The sequence below is a fragment of the Rhea pennata genome, chromosome 1 (genome assembly GCF_028389875.1).
Source record: "Rhea pennata isolate bPtePen1 chromosome 1, bPtePen1.pri, whole genome shotgun sequence".
Taxonomy (NCBI): Eukaryota; Metazoa; Chordata; class Aves; order Rheiformes; family Rheidae; genus Rhea; species Rhea pennata.
Window position 1 is genome coordinate 152,394,575 of NC_084663.1, and position 22,950 is coordinate 152,417,524.

Genomic DNA, 22,950 nt, shown 5'->3' on the forward strand with positions numbered 1-22,950 from the left:
GCTATCAAAAAGAAATCAAGTGCAGCTATTTTACCATGAAATAGGGATTACCATGCTTGGCTGATAATCTAATAATGATGTATTACTTCTAAACTGCTTACCTATTTATCACATACAATATCCTTGGAGGACGAATAAGAGGAAGCCAGATTAAAATGGAGAGCCTGAGAAAGAGAGCCACATGATGACATGGCCCATAGCTTCTGAACCTCTGAGGCCACTCTGAGACCAACTTGGAGAAATAAAAAAATCTTCAGAGTGAGGCAGTGGGTGGAAATCACCAGGAAGATAAAGGAGAACCAAACCCCTCCTCCCACTAATAGAAAGGCAGAACTAATAAGAAAAACCCTCCGCAACACTGCTTCTTGATGCTATTGCAGTTGCAGGACAGGAAGCAAGAAAGGGGGAATACAGTATACGACAACAGACATATACTTCATACAGAGACAGGCTTCGTTATTTCCACTGCTCATGTAACAACTTATTTTTAATTGGTATACCAGGCAGAGTAATTCAGCCAAGAAGTTCTAGTCTATGGCAATTAAAAAAAAATGCATATCTCAGCGCTTTTAATCAGTCAATCAACACTACTTCATAAGGCAGAACCATTTAATCATCTTCAAAATAACACCATTGCTTTTAATATATTGTTTAAAACCCTTGAACCAGGAAACTGGGGTTCAGAAAGGGAACAAAGTACACATTCAATTCTTGATATATATACTATCAAATTAATGTCTGCTAAAGTGCCAACTTTCTATATGGATAAAACCCCCGCCCATTATACTTTCGTGAGGCATATGCTTCTTTTTGTTTTAAACGCCTACTAAGATGGAGCTGATTAGCTTTCATATGCAGTGAAAGTAAGTTACAAGGTGAGTGTTACAATTAACACTAAGCAACATATTGCGTAAGTACACTTAAGTGCTACATTCTCACAAAGGCTAAGGAATTAAGTTTTTATTTGAATTAACTGAAGAGTCAAATATTAAAATAAGTCTACATTAAATTACAATATTAAATATGTTTTAAATACAATGAACTAAACATGTTTAGTTTCTAAACACAAAGGGAATAAAAATAATTCAGAAGAATGCAATACAGTTAATGACATCAGATGACAAAACAAGGACTTAATACATAAACTCACGAGATGTCAACTTTTAGTAATGCTTATTTTAAGAAGAGATGGTGGTCTTTTAATTGATGCACAAACCCCATGTTACCTAAACTTAGTAAGGTATCTCTCAAGAAAATATTGTTCAGTTAAATTCTTATGCCATGATCAAAACTCCTTTGGTAGCTCTTTATCAGAATGAAACACACTATTATGCAAATCCTGAAAATAAGCAGCAGCTTGTAAGTATTACCACAAAAGTATCTTCATTATAATTACAATTATCTAACAGATCTACAATGTCTTCCATTCTTCAATTCAAATCAACTTACATATATACAATATGTAACAAAATACTCACAAAAGCCTTAGTCATTCATGACAAAAACTATGCTTTCATAGCATCAAGACTGTAAAAGTCTTTTTTTTAAAAAAAATCTTATTTTTTCTTTATTTTCTTTATTTATTTTTAAGTGGAGCACACTGTACAATAGTTTCCCTGTATGTGATTTTAAAGGCAAAACTAAATTTACGGCAATTACATGAACAGTGATAAAAACCAGTTGCCCTAAAATGAGGTAGGGCCTCTTTGACTCAAATCTTAATTGCCACCCAAACCAGCAAAAGCAGTAATAAAATAATAATCCACAAATGAGTATCTTAGCTAAATAATCAGACAGCTCACTACACACATTAACACAGTTGTCCTCTTGGCACTTCAAGGATCTCGCTTCAAAACCTGATTTATCCAAACCAGACTGAAGTTTATAATCATATGAAAGAAAACTGAATGAATACAAGATTAAGAGTATTCATGGTGCATAATTTCAAAAATTCAGTGTATTTCAACAACACTGCTTGTACATAAGTGTTCATCAATTAAGGGTTTTTAAAAAGTTACCCAAGTTGTCGCTGTAGCTAAAGAATGCAGCATATAGGGTCTCCATGGATGCAGTCAGAAACACGCACATGAATAAACCAGACTTGCATCTATTACAGAAGTATTTCTTAAATAATTTTATCTTTCCATCCAATTTCAATGACATTGTTAAACAAAACTGTAGAAACAAATTTTCAAGAACCTCAAAGAACAAAAGAAATAACTAAAAGAAATAAAAACGACACATTTAAAATTACTAAGGAGTCTTAACAAAGATGATCCAATTAACGTATCATTTTGCTTCTCTTCCATAGCAGTGCATGCAGCTGGTTGAGTAATATATGTCAACCTGAAATCTGCTAATTGTAAAGTCTGGAACAGCATAGGTATTCAGCTTCCAGAAGATATACTTGGATGATTTTGTTGTTTTCTTGATTTTTTTTTTAATAAAAGGATTTCCTCTCCATTATGCAACATAGTGATACTGATTGGGGTTGTCTTTGTCTCTTTCCATATAGTCTCTGTCAATGAGAGATTCAATCCTCTTTTTCAAGTCTCCAGGCTACAAGAAAAGATGAGATTAGTAGCAGTTAATGATATACATGCAAATGTAAGATTGTATATTTTATTTAAAAGGACTGCTAAAAACTACATAAGAAAACACACCATGTAAAAAAATCTAACTATAAATTACACATAATTAACCACTGATACCCTAGCTCATTTCTGTTAACGTATTCATTTTAATATCTGAATCTTCACATTTGATTCAGATGTTACATTTCAAATTTCTTACTCTCATGGAACAGAATGGAGAAGAATACAACATATTTTTAGATAATTCTAAGATTGTTTGAAAAAAAAATGTTACCTTTACTGGAAATTTCAGCTGATTATACAATTCAGAAACAAGGAGATTATGACCAAGAGTCTTTCTCATCTTCATTATTCGTACAATAGCAGCATCAATCTGATATTGCCTATCTTGAAATACTCTTTCAGTTGTGCTAACCTGTTCCTCGACCTAAGGAACATACAACATCACACCATATCACTTTTTAATGTTAACAATAATATTTCTAGAGTTAATTTTTTCAATTAAACAAAACACATTTATTCTTATCTGTGAGAGGGACAGATATATACATCACTGCACACCAAGAACTAAGAGACTCTGAAGTATGGTGCTAGAGCAAGCCAAAGATAAAATTAAGGATAATGAAAAGAAAAAAAAATCGTGTATAACTTATATTAAATCAATATTCTATACAAAAGTCTTAAGAACTTATTTAACATTTTTAAAAGAACATACAAGAATTTGGCAGGCCAAATACAGTATTCTTCTGAAGAAAATTGCTTAACTCCAGTTTGACTTCTAGGAATTTGAATATGGAAAGGTGAAACAAAAACAACTCAGTTTTAATTAAAACATGTCAGCTGATGTCAAGAACTCAAGAATTCAAGTCCAGCAAAACATCCACTACAAAAGCAGTTAACTGACTTTAGTAACCCTCTTAAGCTCTAAATATTAAAAAAAGAAAAAAATTAAATGGTATTTCAACATTTGATTCATGAATTTTAATACAGTAACAACGCTTCATCCATACCACGAAAACTTCTAAGATGGATCAAAACATCTGGTATGAGTGTATCAGTTTAAGATGAAAGCTTTTAGAGGCACAAATGCAGAAAGGATCCTAAATTGCTTCGATTTCAATAAGATTTACAATCTTTAGTGCCTCTGTGAGGCCAGATCACTCTGACTAATACAAAGATTAAAAATCTCTTTCCTTTCAAAAGCAAAAGCTTTTGGAGAAGCTGTAAAAAAATCTCTGTAGGAATTGCAGAGATCTCTTCAGGTAGGACATGCAGATAAACAGTCAATTTAACCAGAATAAATGCAAAAAAATAAATAATAAAATACATACTGTTTCTTTCATCTGGATTTGGTTGATTTTTATTCTAAACAATTTATGCTTGAAGTCACCATTAAACATGAATTTGTCTCCATCTTCTACATCCTTTCCCTTTGGATTTTTTATCAATACTCGTGCTTTACCACAGGCTAAAGACTGCAAAGTTCTTCTTAATTCACTGTCCTCTATGAGGAAGTTCAAAGTATGGGAGATAAAGACCAAAAGGTTAATGTGAAAAGTTTTACACAATTATCTAAAAATATAACCATAAAGACACTATTTTTGTGTTAATATCTTCTAGCTAAGTTCTAATTATGTAACACAACTTACAGCCTTCAAGCTTGGTCTCACTTATTTTATGTAAAAATATTGAGAACATGTGTGTAATTATACAGGTCAAGAATAACCATCTCGGTAAGTTTTCTACTCAAAATAGTATCAGAGAAGAATTCACATTACTGTAAACCTGTTTACTTTTTAATTTCTGTTTTGTTTTAACAGGACTTGAAAATGAAAAATCAGTTGATGACAAGAAACTCCAAGTCATTTTATAATTTAATCACTATTTTCAATACATACCAGGGGAAAAAAAGAAAAAAGAAAAGCTGCATAGAAATCTAAGTTGACAGGCAGCTGTTTTGTTAGAAGGTACACAACAGGAAACTACTAGAGACCAGTGGTTGAGGAAAATTTTATCTTGTAAGATTTAAAACTCAAATCATTTGGATGAGCAGATAAAATGAAGTTTAAAAACTTCTAACCATTATATTGCAAAGTTTTGTACAAAGATCCAGATTTAAAATGGCCTCTGCAATAGTTTTATTCACAATATAAACATTATCATGAAATACTTCAGATCTCCTGAACAGAGCTCTAGTCTAAGTATTGAAACAAAGGTTTTGCAATCCAGTGCTGAACTGCGCAAAGAAGTAAAAGATTAACACTATTTTATTCTTAATTCTTAAAATTTCTACTTTTTCCCTATTAAAAAAAATCCTCCAGCTGTTTTTTTATTATTAAAAAAAAAAAAACATTAAATCACAGTGACTGAAGAGGCGCTTCTGAAGTTTCATGTTTTTGAGGCACTTTGCCTACAGTAAACATAGATCTTTGAATTGTGGTGGTGTACAAACAAGCATCTTCTGTGCAAGAATGCTGTTAAAAACACTCAATATAGTTTGAAGCTTTGCTTCTCCTCTCTATGCTAAGTTGCAGGCTACAGAATGCCAAAATGCAAAGAATCCGCAGTTGCCTATCAATTCCTGAACTAGAAGTAAAAATCGCAGCTTATAAAAGCATTCACACTAGTGAGAACAGCAGGTAAAAACATGGGATGTATTTGTCAACGCATCTCCAAGAAGCATAGTTACCAAAGAGAAAGTAACCATTCTTTCTTTGAGTCACAGTCTGTATTTTCTGTTATTGTAGTTGATCCATAAGAATTAATCTCATAACTTGAGAGAGATTACACATAATTTATTGTGACACTGACTGCAAAACACAAGTTTCTGCTATGGTCAGTTAATTAATACTGATGAATGATGAAGACAGTGATATCCCAAAGGAGACAGAAGTCCCTGTGATTTTTTTTTTTTTTTTTTTTAGTAACATGAGGTAGCTCTTTTACCTAGCATGAAGAAAATTAAGAGGTATGTTTTTTTGACCCACAAAAGAATATGTATTTTGTGTCATATAAGCATGGAATATAAAGATACAATTGACTGAAAGACTGAAATGCATGTAGAGATCAGTTACCAAATTGTCTTGATAACCAGCATTTCTGCTAAGACATTTGCAAAACTAGTTATAATGTAAACACAGCTATGTACCTTTAACTGAAGCTGCATAAATGTGAATAAGTGTTAGGAGAATAGAATCACAGAATAAATCATATTCATCTATTTAAAACATATATAGCAGATAATGAAGGTATAAAAGAAGTAACAAAGAAGTGATACTCTGGTCCTAGCTGTCCTTTCCTGCCAAGTGAAGTATTGAACACAAATTGCTAGCAGGTCTGATTTTGTTAAAATGCTTACTTAAGCAACTGAAAGTTTTAAGTCATACAATTTTACTGATTTCTGCCATACAGGCTTGTCATTTTTTTGTATTTTCAGTATAACTTCTGAGAGAAACAAGCAAGTATTTATCTGACTGGCCCTATCTTAGACTGTAGTTAACAAGGCAGCTGAGGAGACACAACTGATATATCTGAGGAACCCATGTGGAACAGCTGCTAAGGCTGATTCAGAATGGGAAGATCACTGAGGTTGTCAAAGTATTTTTTTTGTAACACTGGAAAATGCCAAATCTTTTACATCGATGGTTCCAATACATTATCCACGAGGCTTATAGAGCAAGACATCCACAAGAACATATTAAATAAGCAGAATATAATTTATGATGATCTTTATAGGGTTCTCAATTAAAAATCAAAGTAGATGCAAGAAACTGAGGGCTGACAGCTGTGAGCTGATTCAAAGTTTGTGAATCATTGCTTTAAAGACTGCCATTAATCTCTGATAGCTAACTCAATTTCAGCTGAGAACAAGTACAACAAATGAACTGTTATATGGATTTTATCAAAATGGGTATCTCACCCAACACCTGTGCTTTAATTTGACTACTAAAAGATAGAAAAGCTAAAAAATGACTCAATTCCTGTACTGTGTCAGCTAGTGAACTCACATCTCTAAACCATTCATAATTCTACAAACTATTGTATTTCCTCCTTTTCCCCTTTCCAAATTATCACGTCCCAAATTTAAGAGATGAACTCTCCATTCTCTGCATGAGAATAGTTCCACGCCTTTGATATTTCCTTGCATCCTTGCTTGTCCTTATCTAGTTCTACTATACTCCTTAGGGATGGACTGACCTGGACTTTATGCAAGACCTAGACAAGAATGGGGCTTCTCTAAAGCAGCTTTGAATGCTTGTCTAGGTAGAGCCTGGAAAGACAGAGATTTCAATTCAGTCATCCTTGCCTGCGGGAACTCTGAGGGCCACAAACTGTCCTCATTACACGCATTCATGTGCTATTTAGCCAAAGCACAGATAAACATAGGTGTGGCACTCAACGCAATAACATAACATAAGTGGCTCCCAACCAAAATATGGATTAGGAAATAAATTCTAGCCAGCTGCCTTAAAAACAGTCTATTGAAATCTTTTTTATTGTGCTAGAATATAATGCAGCAGATTTTATCTATTGCTGTAAGGCAGTCAGAGCACAAACTCTGAGGTACAGTAATGCAAGATAAGAACACAGAATCGGATCAGGTTGGCATGAATTTGTTTGTTCTGCAACCATTGTACTCTGACCTAATGAGTCTATCTAGTCTATCCTGATGCTTATCATTAACACTGAAATGGGCTTTCTTCCACTCCCTTAGCAGTAATGGAATGGATGACTAAGCAACATGAAGCTTGGAGGATGGGAAGCCTGGCCTGTAATGCCTTCTGAAACATATCATGCTATACTACAGGATTTTACAATATCTTTTAAATATGTATTTTGCAGTATCTTGTAAAACAGAATCTTTGATGCAGTAATCGTGTGTGTGTGTGTGTTCACATATCTTTTGAACAGTTTCTTTGTGCAGCTGATCTTAAGATCAGAGAAGGACCTGGGAGTGCTGGTGGATGACAGATTGACAATGAGCCAGCAATGTGCCCTTGTGGCCAGGAAGGCCACTGGTCTCCTGGGCTGCATTAGGAAGAGTGCTGCCAGCAGGTCGAGGGAGGTGATCCTGACCCTCTACTCAGCCCTGGGGAGGCCTCACCTCAAGTACTGTGTCCAGGTCTGGGCTCCCCAGGACAAGAGAGACATGGAGCTACTGCAGAGAGTCCAGCGTAGGGCTACGAGGATGATCAGAGGGCTGGAGCACCTGCCCTATGAGGAACAGCTGCGAGAGCTGGGCCTCTTCAGCCTGGGGAAGAGAAGACTGAGGGGGGATCTTATCAGTGTGTGTAAGGACCTGAAGGGAGAGTGTCAAGGGGACGGGGACAAACTCTTTTCAGTTGTCCCGTGTGACAGGACAAGAGGCAATGGGCAGAAATTGAAGCACAGGAAGTTCTGCCTGACCGTGAGGGGGAATTTCTTCCCTGTGAGAGTGACGGAGCACTGGCACAGGTTGCCCAAAGAGGTTGTGGAGTCTCCTTCTCTGGAGATCTTCAAGGCCCACCTGGATGCAACCCTGTCTAACATGCTCTAGGTGACCCTGCTGAGCAGGGAGGTTGGACTAGATGATCTCCAGAGGTCCCTTCCAACCTTACTGATTCTATGATTCCACAAAAGGGCTACTGGTATGTTCTGCTAGTTGATGCAGAAGCCTCAGGTAGTAAAGAGATGGTGGATTTTTCCTTTTTAATGCTAATGGCTGTAACCATTTCAAGGAAGAGTAAAAAATTATAGAGAAAAAAAAAATCAAAGAACATAGGAATATAGAGGATAGAGGCATAAAAAGAACTGTGGTTTTCTTCATTTCTGTCCTTTCTGCCTTCAGAAGCAAAGTGCAGAGGAGAGCTACAAAGTACACTCCCAATTAGGCACTTATTTTCTTAACAAATCAGATCTATTTTAAATGGGGCATTCTTGCAACAGTAATGGAATACATGTAGACTATCTCAAAAATAGTCCAATATTCTCTCTCATATGACTCCAAAATGACATTGTTCTACAACAGATCATTTTAAAATACAACATTTTAAACTGTAATAGAACTAAAACAACCTGTACAGAAAAATAGTCTTTATCTTGACTTGAATTTTATGAATTGTAATGATATATTTTGTAAAACTGATGGGCTGTTAATAATGGCATACACTATACCTCCCTTGCTAATAATATTACGAAGCATCTATTTTACCTACACTAGAAAGGTCTAGCAGTGTTTTCTGTTCACCTCTTTTTGCATGTATATACCATTAACTCATAAAGATTGTCTGAATAATCATGACAAACTTAAAAATTAGGCCTTCATATGTAGAATCATGTTTGGTAATCACTCAACAAAAATATTTAGGAATCACAAAAGTACTCTTCCTACCTATACCCGTGGCCATTTTGATTTCTTCAAAACTGAATTCATCCCCTTCATTAAACATAAGCAGCACTAACGTCTGAAAGAGTGATACTTGAAATTCTTTCTTTCCCTAAAAGAGAAAATATCAAATAATTATAAATAAGATCTAGAGCATTTTCTATTGCATCTCAAAAATCTGTCAGGTTACAGAAGCTGTTTTTTGTTGTTTTGTGGTTTTTTTTAGTTTCCAGAGGAAGAGGAAATGTGCTTTTTGGAATGTCCATCACACAGAAGCATGTGCTTGAATGCAGTATCAAGGAAACAGGATATTTTAAAAACTTTTTTTTTTTTTTTTTTTTGCTAATCTACCAGTAGCAATACAGCACACACCAAAAGGTCATTGAATGACCCAGTATTTACCTCACAAAATTTACTTTTAGCTGTAATAAGAGAAATTTTGTCTTTGCTACCAATGGCAAATCTGCTTCATACTTCACCCAAGCTTCACTTAATAGCAATGAGCAAACTGATGCATAAAATCTCAGTATGAGATCAAACATGAAAGAACCAAAAGTTCACTTTGGTCCACTGGAATACACAGTGACGATTTATCTGTAGCACAATGTTTGTATAAATATGCAATGAAAAGGAGATAAATAAGTTAAACTCTTCATACAGAGCTGTCTACAATAAATACTTCTTGCCAATCAACAACTACAAATCTATCCATCTTATTGTTACATAATGCCATAGCTTTGAAGTTTCAAATTCAGAGTGAGTTACTAAAAGAATTAAATTTTGTCTTTGCTTTCATACATTTAAGCTGCATTATTAGCAATGCAAGATATTCGATGAGACAAAACAAAAGCCACATTAAGAAACAATATCACTATTAAGACTTAAATAATTCAGCTAGTATTTAAATTTTAATCACAGTCATCACATCACTAATAGCCTTCAGTATATTTGTTTTAGTGAGGCATTCTAAAAGTGTCATCAGTATTTCTATGAAAATAATACTTAACCAAAATAGTTCCATATTAGAAAAATAAAAAGAAAATGCGTTTCTTTTCTTTCAGTGATGTCCTGCTTGATTACAACTTCCTTTACTTGAATGAGCAACACATCCTATCAAACCAATACAAACATTACTGAAAGCTATCACATTGCTCTTTTACTTAGCTACATAGGATTTTGGTTTAATTAAAAGATAAAAAACAAATGTGCTTGTTCTTCCATAAAAGTGTTATTGCTTTGAACAGAAAATACAAAACACAATTAGATTCCAAATAATTGACTTAAAGTTAATACCAACTGCTTAAGCATTAAACAAATGAACATACTTCCTTAAAGTCTGCTTTTAGGACAGCATGCCCCAAAGTGGTCTGCCACTGAAGTTTTCGACCACTGTGTTTTCCCAGGTAAAACATTTTAAATACCTCTTGAAGTTTAATCATCTGTAAAGCAAAGAGACAAAAGTTTAGTAGTGGTATTCCAGTGCAGCCATGCTAGGTGCTTCCATACATGCTACTTCTTTAGTTCTCTCAACAGTATTTCGTAATAAGTGTTTCTGTGCACAGAAGTAAAAACAAAGGGCTAAATTCTGCTCTCAAGTACACCAGTACTACTGTACACAAAAGAAAATCTCATTTCAATTAAAGCTTTCTAATTTCACTGGTGTTTTTTTTTTCTTTTTAATAAAAGTGAAATAAGACCTTCTAAAGGAAAATAAGTAACACTTTTCTCCTGGACTTTTCAACTGAAAAAGAATTCATAGGACAAAAGATACACACCTCATGCCTATATACTAACTGTTACTATCTGTTTCCAAAGTCTTCTCTTAGTTTGTCCCCAATGGAGTCAAGTCAGATTCCAGCATTTAAAATCCTCCCAAGATTTTCAAAGAAAGAGGTTTTACTCCTCCATTTTCACAATGTGTTGCTCAAGTTGGTTCCTTCCTAAGTTGCCTGTTGCTGATGCAAAGATGCCATGGGAGTTAAAGCACAAAAGCCTCCTCAGCTGGATGGGAACATCACCTCAGGCCCCTGAAGTGCATGCTGCACTTCAGATTGAGCAGGGTATTAAAGGAAACAGGACTCCAAATACGTATTTCAACTTAAATCACTGCTTAAATGAGCTTTCAAAATCCATCAATTTAAAAACACCTTCTTCAGGCCAATGCCAGTTAAAACTAGCATTGGCTACTTTTCTGAGACACATACTAAAGAAAACCAAGGAAGAATCTTACAGAAAAAAAGAGTTTGCAGACACTTGGCTTTGGCTGAATCAAAATGCATAACCAATGAAGTTAAAAATTGACTAAATTGAACTTTTAAACTTCTAAGTGTTTGATTGCAATGTGAAATATGACAGATTTTAATATTAATTTTAGATTATAATTACTAAAAAGGTAAAAAAATATGTTAAGTAAAATGTAATCCCTTAAAGTGGATTTTCGATGTTTTTTTCTTTTTTTTCCTTTCAATTTTGGAATCTCTAGAATGAGGTAAACACCTCAAATGTCTAATCAGAAAAAAATTAATCAAGGGGCACTAGTTCACCCTATGACAGAGGTTATGATTCCACTCTCTGAAGAGTATTTAAAAGGAGAATTCAAACACTCACCTCTGAATTTAAGTGGACTTCCATAGGTGTATAAGTTGGCCAATACCCCATAGTTAATATATTTACTGTCAGGTCTATATTTCCTGGGTCACTTTGGTTCTGCATGTACTAAAATACACACAAACACACACACACAAAAGGGTTTTAAAAATTCTGTTTGCATGTTAAAACAGAAAATACAAATATTTAAGTTAGAAATTTAAGTAGTAGAATAATTAAAATTTTCTACAGGCCACATCCTTGGTTTGCTCTACCAAGATTTTGAATGTCATGTCTATTTAATGGTCACACAACACAGCGCCATTTCAAAACACAGCAAATGGCTGGAAGTAAAAAGAACAGAACAACATGGCTTAAGGTATACTAGACTAGACCACTGTCTTGAGAAGGTATCAAGGTCAAAGGAACTTTAATCACATACAAACAAAGCAGAACAAACACTTCTCATCAGAGCCAGGACAGGCACTCTAAGGTCAAAAGGATGCCCTAAAACTTAAATATGCCTGTTAGACAACATATTTTCTTTTAATTTGGATATAGCATTAGTTTAACTGTGCTTCAGAGTCTGCAACAAAAAATTGATTACAGTATTTGTTACAATAACAGTTGTCCTGGGTCAGACCTCTTCCTCAGTATCCTACCCCCAACAGGGCCACAAAACAGTTACTCAAGACAAAATGTAACAGGGCAAGCACATGTACTGCATTTTCACCATGTAATTTTTCAGTCATCAACAATTTGGAAGTTCAGGGGCCTCGGACATATGGGGTTTCTATGCATTTAGTAACCTTCAGGGAATTTTTCCAGCAAGGAATGTTCACAAAGAATCAATCAGGGCAACAACAGTTGACAGAAAGAAGGAAAATGGCCTTTAAAGAATGTCAGACAAATTACTAAATAGTATTTAGACTTTAATTTACTTTAAAAGGAATCAAAACTGTAGAAAAAGATAATCTGTTCAGATATGCAATATATAATACCTGTTCCATAAACAGAACTATAAATAGAATCTGTTAATTTGATCAGAATGTGATTAAAAGTTGTTTTGTCTTATTTTAGCTTAATACAAAACTGTAACACTGATTAAGTCTGTTCTTACCCATCACAACTCAAAATTCAGCACACATGAGTTAAATGTACCTGCTTAAACTGAACCATGACATCTTTTGACAACTCCATGTCCTTGAACATGCCCTCCAGTTTGCTGGTAAATGCAGCGCCACATTCTGTCACAGAAAGTAAAGATCCCACAATTATAAACAAGCATAGACCAAGCAGTATTGGTTTAACTTGAGACAGCTGAGCTAGATTTGCCAGGGTCTAGAGCATCTGCACATAGGTACATATTTTAAGGATTCTCCTCCCATGTAGGTATAGTAAATGAACCAGTCACAGTTCCAGAAGGCCAAACCAATAGTTCCCAGTGAGAATAGTGAAAGCTGCCAACATGCTCAGCTATTACTTCTGACTGTCACTTTTTAAAGCATGAGAAAATAAGGATTCAAATTTGCAAGACAAAAAAGTAATTAATATTGAACACACATAAAGATGCTCACCATGTTTAAGCTTTGACAACATGGACTTCTCAGCATCTACTGATGCACTCTTCCCAACCAGCAGCCTTTTGGCCAAGTCTTTCTTATAAAATGCCTCAAACACATCTTTACCTATATGGAAATTGAAATAAAACTAAAACATAAGTTAAAACACACAGTGTATCTGCATCATTACACTTCAAGTTCGCAGAAAAATCCTTTCTCATGTCACATCAATCAGCAGAACACTCCTTATGCAGTAACAACAACAACAAACACACAAGTAGCTCTTTTTATCTTTGAACTGTTTACTTAGTTTGTTTTGCAAAATTTTTACATCTTTTGTTTCTTTCCAGGAACATGCGCTGCCTTATATTTCCTATACTGAAGCAGTTGCAAAGCACATGCAATGATCTGGACCCCAAAACAATATTCTCCCTCCAAGGTTAAATTCTCCCTCCAATGAGTTATTAAAATTAAAAAACAAGATTTCCTATTTAATAGAGAAATAACCTTCAAAAGCTTAAAATAAAGGAAAAGTGACAGAAATCTTTTCACCAGGTTTGCATCTGTCTTTTGAAATACAGAAGCCATACAAGCACGACAGATATCTTACATCAGAGTTTCCACAAATCCTTTTAGTTGACGGTACAAGGATACCAGCAAGTTGTTTCATCTTTAAGAGGCAGCAATTCACTCCAATTCAAGGCAATCCTTACTCTGTCTATAATAGCCCCCTCCTGCCTTCTTGCAAACTCCTTCCATGCACACATAATATTGTCTCAGATGTTTATCTTCAGATCCCACAGAAGAGAAACTACTAGACAGTCCCCATCCTCCCTGATCCTCTCCATCCTTCCCTCTGATAATGTGCTGCATCACGACACTGTATCAAGCTACTATCAGTAAGTCCAGTGCTCAGAAACTGACTGTTTGTTATCTGCCCTTAAAAGGCATCTTGCAGACTAGGTACCTGAAAATAAATTTGTGCTTTTAGCTCAGTACTGCAAAAAATGAGAGAAAAACAGTTGGTCACAGTTTCAGACTGAAAGAAATTAATTTCTTAGCATGACAAGTTCCCACTGATACCACATTCATTCACTGTCTCCACCCAATACTATTTGCATTTGACAAGAATCATGATGCAAACAGAATTATTTTTATGATTGGTTTCTTCTCTGCTTTCCCATATTTTGGATTTTGTGAGCAAACAGCTCTACAGCTAGAACAAATTAAAACAGAATTGGATATCCCTGCATATTCTCCATTCAGCATAGAAGTCCCCCCTTCCTAAAAGGGACTATCATGCATCTCTATTAGACACAATCATATGCTTTCCTAACACTCAACTTTAAAATATTCTCCTTACAGATTCAAATGGTTTTGCTTGCCCAGGGAGGTACTTTAGGGAAGTGCATTTCAAAAGCAATGAAACAAAGCAGTAACTTTTTCTCTCAGAATTTTGAGTGCTTCTCTGTTTGCATTTTCAGTCACAGTGAGAAAAGAGGAATAAGCTATTCACTGCTAGGATTTCACATATTCTGTATCTAGGATATACAAGTGTGGGCTGGAAAGACAAAGTTACACTAATCTTTCTGTTTCTCTCATTAGTGGAGAGATTATGATTAAGAGATATAATTAATTAATGTGAAAAAACTTTCATCAATCACCTCTTAAATTTTTGGTCTCCACCCACAAACTGTAAAAGGTCTCTCACTTGACATTCTCCAAAGAAAAGGTTTGTCATACTTGTGGCATGTATTGTAGGCTCCATCAAATGTAAGGCAACCTTGAATTTAAGACCATTTCTAGCAGAAACTTTTCCTAGAAGAAAAATCTTACATTCACAGAAATACAGTACTGCTAGCAGCAATGAAAACTTTCATAATTGCAACTGTGAACAGATATTCCTTACCATGAATGAATCTGAATATTATCATGATCTTGTCAAGGATCCTTTCTAGCTCTTCATCTGTTGCTTCTTTATTACCAGCTCTTAACTTTGAATCCACATATTTTGCTACAAATAAAACAATACAGTTCAGGACCTTAAAGAAATCATGATTTTAGAATCACTAACTCAAGTATCCCCCACTTTGAATATAACTGTATATTACAGTATGGTATAAGTGCTACATTTTCTCTTTTCTGTTTTCCTATTCTTATGTTCAGTGAAGTTATGGAGCCCCAGTGTACTATTGCCAAAACAGAAAAGCATCACAAAAGAAACTGACCAAGAAAAGGATGAATACGACAAAAGCATTCCAATTTATGTATTAAAAGTTCCCTAAACTCTGTGTATGTTCACTGCAAGCATGTTACTTGTTGATAGACAATGTTTTGGAATTGTAAAATGCATATGAATGTATTTTATGAGAAACAGAAACAAACAACATATAGGACTATTTCTGTAGACCTTTATTGTGCTCCCCTAGCTCTTTGGTATGAGCATACCAAAATTTAAACAGAAGCAATGCTTTCAAGTTAGTAGCTTCAGAATGCTAATAAGGTTAAGCCATGAGTCTCAGCTGAGCATTTATTAAGCCACATTAGTATCCCTACCCAAACTTCTACCAGGGTAAGAAGAAAACCACTGCAATAGCTGAAGCATCACAATCCACAATTAACAGCAGGCCATATCATGGCTTTAATCTACATCAGCATGCATGGCAATTTGTCCTTCGTAAAGCTGGTTTTAGAAGGAAGCCACTGAGTAAGCTGAACAGGCAAATGAACACACAGAGGTAAGAAAAAAAAAAAAAAAAAAAAAAAAAAAGGAGCAGGATCCTCTGCTAATATAAACTGCCACAGCGTCACCAGCTGCAAGCAAAATAGAGCCAGGAGAGCTCTGGCCAGCTCAGGGATAATCTCAGTATTTTTAAATAGTACACTTTTATTGTTTTCCCCCTTAATAAGCACTACTATTCTCTTTAGGGGATTGGAGAAAAAAATCCCTATTCAACCTCCTTATATCAGAAGGCTTTTAAAACTGTTGTTCTCCCAACTTCAGCCCTGGAAGAGATAGCCAATACTTCTTCCTTCCTTCCAAAAGGTGTGGAAAATAAATATCTTCTGAAGAATTCCTCTACTCTGATTAAAATTATTTCGATTTTTTTGCCATACTTACTCTTCCCCCCTTCACTCATAGCATTAGCAATGTTTTCTGAGCAACTGCTAGCACCAGTCACAGTGTAATAGGCAGAATGCAGGAACAGCAGAAGTTGACGTGCTCCTTCAGGACACTGCGCGCACACCTAACAACATGCCCAAGCTTTTGGACCCACAACACTCAAGTTAGCTGTTGTCTAGTATCCCCAAAACAAGTCTCCTAAAAGGGAATACATACTGCATCACTATCACACTAGCATACTCAGCAGCATTATCTTATCATGCTTTCTACAGATTTTTGAAATATTTTACAGAAAAAATATTTGTGTACCTATCAATTCTGCAGGCTTATTTGGTCTCTTGTTGATAAATGTTTCAAAGGACTCCTTCATCAAGTTTATAAATTTCTCATTTTTCTGAAAGCACACTTCTATGATATGGTCCACTTTATCCTTAAAATCTAGTAGCTCTTGCACCATATCCTTGTCCTTTTCAGGATTAACCACTATTGTTGTCCCAAAGTTCTGTAAAACAAACACTTTTGATAATAAAATACTTTAGAGTACTACCTATCTCCCCCAACAGATGCATTCACCTTTGTAAAATTCAGTATTAGAGAGAGTAATTTCTTACAGAACTGCTTATCTGACTTCATGTTTTCAAAAGATGAGATGTATTGGAATTTAAAATAAAAACCCAGACAAACATTAATGGATTTCAAACACGTTTGACTTAAAGATTATATACATTTAAGACAAAAGCTAAATAAAAATGCACAGTAGACATGACTGCATGATGTTTACAGTTAAATACAGAACTACATGATTTATGAAAAAGAAAGTATGTAGAGAGTACCTCAAGAACAGTAAGCGTAATAGAAAATTTTACTATTTTTCTTAAATCCACTGGAGAGCTCTATTGACAGAAACAGGTGCTGCTCATCCCTCCAAGATTTCTCCCTCAATAACGGCTACAGAACCAAAAAACCCCCCAAACAAACAGCTGACATGACAAAAAACACTTCTATTTGCAAGAAGAAGCCAGAGACTTGACTTTCTTTTCTTGTACCTATGTTCACTAACCTTAATTTAGAAATCTAGTATCATTTTTTCTATTGAACTGAAACAGCCTTTAAAGAAGGACTTCAACCTATCAGACAATTTACAATGGCTTACTAACATTGATCACTGCTCTAGACAGAATGACTAGTTTCCTAAGGTGAGAAAGAAGAACACCTGCACAGTAACAGTAAAACAGTATTTAATCAGTATATTTTTATCAACTAAAATATGTTAGCCACAATAGTTAAACAGAGAGAGGAAAATCCCTCACAAACCTCAGAGTTTCCACTTAAGTATTTAAATGTTCACTGCAATCTTTCATTGAGGTGGTTCTCAAGACACTTTGTTCAGAGCGAATCAAGATAAAGACAAAGTTGACAAATGTTCTTATTCCCAGCATCTGTATCCTACACTCAGACAGCACAAATTTGCCTTCATTAACAGAGTGTCTGGATATCTCACAGTCTCTACCATTTTTGTTCATAAGTTACCAAAAATTCTCCCCATTTTGCAGATGGCAAGCTGAGATACAGAAAGCTAGGTGACATGTCTGAAATCATAAAAAAGGTGGCTACAGTAGAGCCCAGCCCTTCTCCACAGTACTCTGGCGCTGCTTATATGATTTTTCTTGGCACACAAGCTAAAGTTTACATTCTCAAAGTCTCACTTCAGTGTGTTCTGGCATAAAGAATGTTGGAAAGGAGAGGATTTCCTGACATAATAAAATACGTTTTCTAGTTTCCTGAACACATATAAAGAGGTTTCTTAAAAACAAAGCCATAAGGAGTTTGATTCTGAGAGGCATAAGGCTTGATGAGGAAACGTAATAGTTTGCTGCTGGTGAAAGCGATAGCCAGTCTCCCCTCCCACAGCTTTCTGCCTTCCCTGAACTCCTGCTTCTCTCCTTGGACCAGTGAAAGCACCCTTCTGCAAGCCTCCTTAACTCACTAACCTGGCAGAAAACTGACCTCGCCCAGACACTGTGTTAAAGCAGATCAAAAAAGAGTCTATGGAGTGGCAAATAGCACAAGGACTGTGATCTTAGAGTAAGGAAGAAGAAAGACACTCTCTTTTCAGCTATAGCAAGCTGTCCAATTGGCCCTGCCGGCTACCAATCCACAGATTGCACATGGGGATACTACATGACATTGCCGAGCAAATTCTGTCTCAGTGCTAGTGCAAGGGAGACTATTCCCCACTCCCCTGTGCCGCACACTCCAGATGTAGGCACACAGGAAAGTTGCATCTAAAAAGAACCAATGATGCACACTTAGCCCTGAAGGCAGATATACCAAAGGACAATTCAGGAAAGAATTGCCATGTCAGGAACTCTCATCACAGGAGAGAAACATCTTGCACAAAGCTTTGTGGCCTTCATCTTACAAGAGCAATAGAGTAGGAATTCTCTGGGGTAGCTTATCACCTGCATATTATGCCTAGCAAAACAAACCACAAGTCTCAAAGACTACTGTGGTAATAGATTATTTTCAGGAGGCTATTCTTTCGAAATAGCTTAGACGTTCATCTTATTAACTATACTGATGTAGATTGTGGTCACATGTAGCACTGCAAAGCTGCAGTAGAACAGCAGTACTCTGAGGTTCCACTGGTTTCACAGATGTGTATCCAGTTGACTGTATTTGTACCAACATGCAACACATACTACAATCTAGCATACTCTAAAATACCTGTGCATGCCACTCTACTTAAAACCAAATCAAACCAAAATAACTTCTAGTATACTTTTCAAACTCATATGGAATACAATTTCCAAGTAGCAATTTAAAATAAAAACGTAAGTGTTGTCATTTCTTGTCAAATGAGTTTTACAAGAGTAGGGGAGTATTAACAACTCCTCCCTTATTTGTTTAAATCAGAATTTTGATACATACAACTGAACAATGTATTGCTCTTGTTTTTGACAGAATACATATGTCAACAGCATGTATTTTGTCAACAGTAAAAAAATTTTCAAAATACCTTGATATATTCACTCCAGTGTTGCAAAAGGATCTGCTGCCCACCTTTTACCCGGCTGAACAGCTGGTATGTCTGAGTCAAATCTGATACTCTGTTTTCATCAAGCAGGTTATCAAGCCCTAAAAAAGTAAAATTAGAAGAAAAAGCAAATTTGAACAAATTTGAATACAGTTGCATAAATGCAATTAGAAATAGATTAGAAAAATCAAAAGTCTCTACAAAACTCACAGAAAGACAAGATCCTGTAATAACTATGCTTTTCAACATTAAAAATTCTAGAAAGCAAGCGTTCATGATTAACATATCCCCTTTTTTAAAATGCTTGAAACAACCTATGGTATAATACTTTAAACAGCAAAACTACTTCAATTGAAATACCTTACCAACAAACTGCTAAGTCTTGGCAGAACATTTATCAACAATACTTAATTTTAAGTGTACAGTTTTATCATGAGATCTCACAGAACCTCTAAAGAAGGTCATAAATCCGTAAGCTAAGTAAACTGCCCTAAATGTAAAGTAGGGAAAGATACATACTTTACAAGATTTTCTCTGTGAAGCATGGTGAGCCATGTTTTGGGATTACAGTTCTGCTATGCATAGCCCACACTGATACTGATGTAATAGTAAATGATTACCAATTCCTTCCAGGCAACTTCTGCCTTTGCCATCCTACATGAAAATAGATCTTGGACTAATGAACGGAGAAGCAAAGCTCAAGGCAAAATCTAAAGCATATCACAACTACCTACATATTTTTGTATTTGAGAGCATGCTGACTTTAGTCCCAATGTAATCAGAGATGCATTGTCTTGTGGTGGTGGTGGCAGAGGCTTCACAACACCGGAGGATAACAAAGATTTACAACAGTTTAAAATGCAGAAAGCTTGATTTTACACAAGTTGACAATTCACACTGGTGTAGCTGATACTGTTCAACTTCTCTACTTCATACACAATATATATTTCATCAATTCCAAATTTTAAATGGTATTAGATTACAACTGGTTTTCAATCACTACCGAATTACCACATTTTCTAATTTATTCTTCGGACTAACAATATTTTCCACTATAACTTATTTGCATTTTCAGAAGAACAACCAACGTTCAAGAATGATGTCAGGTAAACTGTTGCACACACTCAGATACTAGTACAATAGATATAATCTAAAATTATATAAAACGACAGATTACAAGGTCTTGAGTAGATGTGATCGATGTTCTTTTGGCATTGAACAGTGGATTAAGAAATGTCCATGCGATCGCATCCAAGCATTACCTCCTACATTTAAGAGGTCAACCTGCCCTTTACTTAGTAAAGTAAGAATACCTTTCAGCTTGCAGTCTCTCTTCCATAATGATCTGGTAAAGGAAAAGCAGTTAAACAGAGTAACTGCTTTGTTATAACATAGTTGACAAAGTTTAACCTTGCTTCTTCCTCTGGCATATTTGTTTCAATTGCACAATTTATATTTTGTCACAGAGTTGTCACATGGGAAAAAATAGGAAAGTCCTCTGACACATGGCATCACACAAGCTCCAGAAAAGCACTACTATAGTGCTTGGAAAATTTTATTACACTCACAATGAAAAAACCCAGTTATCTAGTAAATGGCAGTTGTAATATTACAAAAAGAAAAGTTTCTCATATATACCCTGCATTTGTAAGCTTTTTTTTTTTTTTTTTTCCTTTCTTTATCAAACTGACTACATCACATGCCTTCTCCTAAGGAAGAAAACCTAAAAAAGGCAGTGTCTTCTTCTACTTGCACTGAACACTAGGATGTTATAAATGGATTACAGTGTGCCCTGGATCAAATGAATGCAAAAGGTTACGTAAGTTAAGTGATGTTAGACTTGTTTAATTTTTAAGTGCAGACACAGAATGTGAAAGCTAATCCAAAAATATTAAATATATATGTATTTAAAATGTAGTGACTATAAAAATGCGCAACTTTCAATATTTACATGGACAGTAAATATACATTATAAACCAAGAAAAAGTTCAGATTAAAACAAAAAGTCATATATTTGCTGATTAAACCAACAGATAAACAAATGTGCCACTGCAAAAATTATTTTAAAATAACACTTGAACAGAAGAACAAGCAAAATTGACACTTATCAACATGAAAATTAATCATCCTTACCCTCTGTTTAGGATAACCTTAAGAATACCTAGGATGAAGTGAGTATGCTTATTTTCGTAAATGTATTAGAAACAGTAAAATAGCTAATTCCCAAAGTAGCTCAAAGATATATGTTCATCTTTGAAAAGGAGACACAGAAGACATTAAAGGGATGTGTACAGCAGCCCCAAAACATCAACAAACATGAACACAATAAGGCTTGAAGATACCAGAACACCAGAGGAGCAATTTTCATGGGACAGCTTCAGCCAACCAACTGTTCACCTGTCAACATGATAAAGTCAACAAGAAAGGGGTGGGAGAAATATATCTGTTTTTCAGCAGTGACGGAAACAAAGATTTCAGGATAATTTGCTAGAAGCTCTAACATCTGAAAGGTGGCTAATGCAAGAAAAGGAAAATATCATTTAGATCAAAGCATTTAAAACTCAGGAAATATTGGCCAAACCCAGAAACTCAGTAAAAAGAGAAACATTACAAGCCAAGAGGGACAAAGAAATGAGGATTTGGAGGCACAGATGTCAGAATAAGGACTTCGTAAGAAGACTATTTTAAATTGGAAATTGCCATTTAAAAAGCAAAACAGTGATAAAAGTATATGAAGTGCATTTTTTTGGCACGTTTTCAGTTCCAGCAACTCATGATTCTTGAGTTATACGATCAAAAGAATATATGAAGCTATCACAATTGAGCTGTGTGATTTGCATAAAAAAAGAAGTTATGATAATAAATGCAGCTCTCATTTGGAAGTTTATACAGTTCTAGAAAATGAGCAGTTCTAGTTTTAATTTTTAAGCCCACTGCAGGGAGTCAAAGGAAATTTAGAGGACTCAGCAACCTTTACAAATATGAAATTACATTCAGATATTTGTTCCCCTATACACAATCTACTCGTCATAGTGGTTTTAATAGTTTTTTTGAATTGGCTTTTTTTTTTTCCCTGTGGATTTTTTTTTTTCCATGGCTAAAATGCCTCATTAAATAAAAGCTACGGAGTCTGTAGCTATTACAGAATATGAGAATCACAGAATGGTTGAGGTTGGAAGAGACCTTTAAAGATCATCTAGTCCAACAACACTGCTCAAGCAGGGTCACATAGAGTATGTTTCATGGGGTCATGTCCAGATGGCTTCTGAATATCCCCAAGGATGGAGACTCCACAGCCTCCCGGGGCAACCTGTGCCAGTGCTCTGCTACCCTCACAGTAAAGAAGTTTTTCCTCATGTTTAGACAGAATTTCCTGTGTTTCAGTTTGTCCCAGTTGCCTCTTGTCCTATTGCTGGGCACCACTGGCAAGAGTCTGGCCCCATCCTCTTTACACCTTCCCTTCAGATAGTTATACACATTGATAAGATCCCCCTCAGCCTTCCCTTCTCCACACTGAACAGGACCAGCTCTTTCAGCCTTTCCTCACAAGAGAGATGCTGCATCCCTCTGATCATCTTCGTAGCCCTGTGCTGGACTCTCTCCAGTAGCTCCATGTCTCTCTTGTACTGGGGAGCTCAAAAGTGGAAGAAGTACTCCAGCATCATCTCCCTTGACCTGCTGTC

At 35.5% G+C, this 22,950-nt stretch overlaps 1 protein-coding gene across 1 annotated transcript in view; it reads right to left on the reverse strand.

Moving 5' to 3' along the window:
- Window positions 1-354: 354 nt before the first annotated feature.
- The window catches only part of CUL4A (cullin 4A), a 41,852-nt gene continuing 19,256 nt past the window's right edge, over window positions 355-22,950 (reverse strand). The window contains exons 10-20 of the mRNA XM_062601677.1: window positions 19,250-19,368; window positions 16,540-16,732; window positions 15,016-15,120; window positions 13,122-13,232; window positions 12,706-12,791; window positions 11,566-11,673; window positions 10,284-10,397; window positions 8,965-9,070; window positions 3,926-4,098; window positions 2,869-3,021; window positions 355-2,559 (exon numbers count right to left, since the gene is read on the reverse strand). Coding sequence (XP_062457661.1) covers window positions 2,464-2,559; window positions 2,869-3,021; window positions 3,926-4,098; window positions 8,965-9,070; window positions 10,284-10,397; window positions 11,566-11,673; window positions 12,706-12,791; window positions 13,122-13,232; window positions 15,016-15,120; window positions 16,540-16,732; window positions 19,250-19,368 — 1,364 coding nt within the window. The 3' untranslated portion in view covers window positions 355-2,463. The remainder of the gene's footprint in view (window positions 2,560-2,868; window positions 3,022-3,925; window positions 4,099-8,964; window positions 9,071-10,283; window positions 10,398-11,565; window positions 11,674-12,705; window positions 12,792-13,121; window positions 13,233-15,015; window positions 15,121-16,539; window positions 16,733-19,249; window positions 19,369-22,950) is intronic.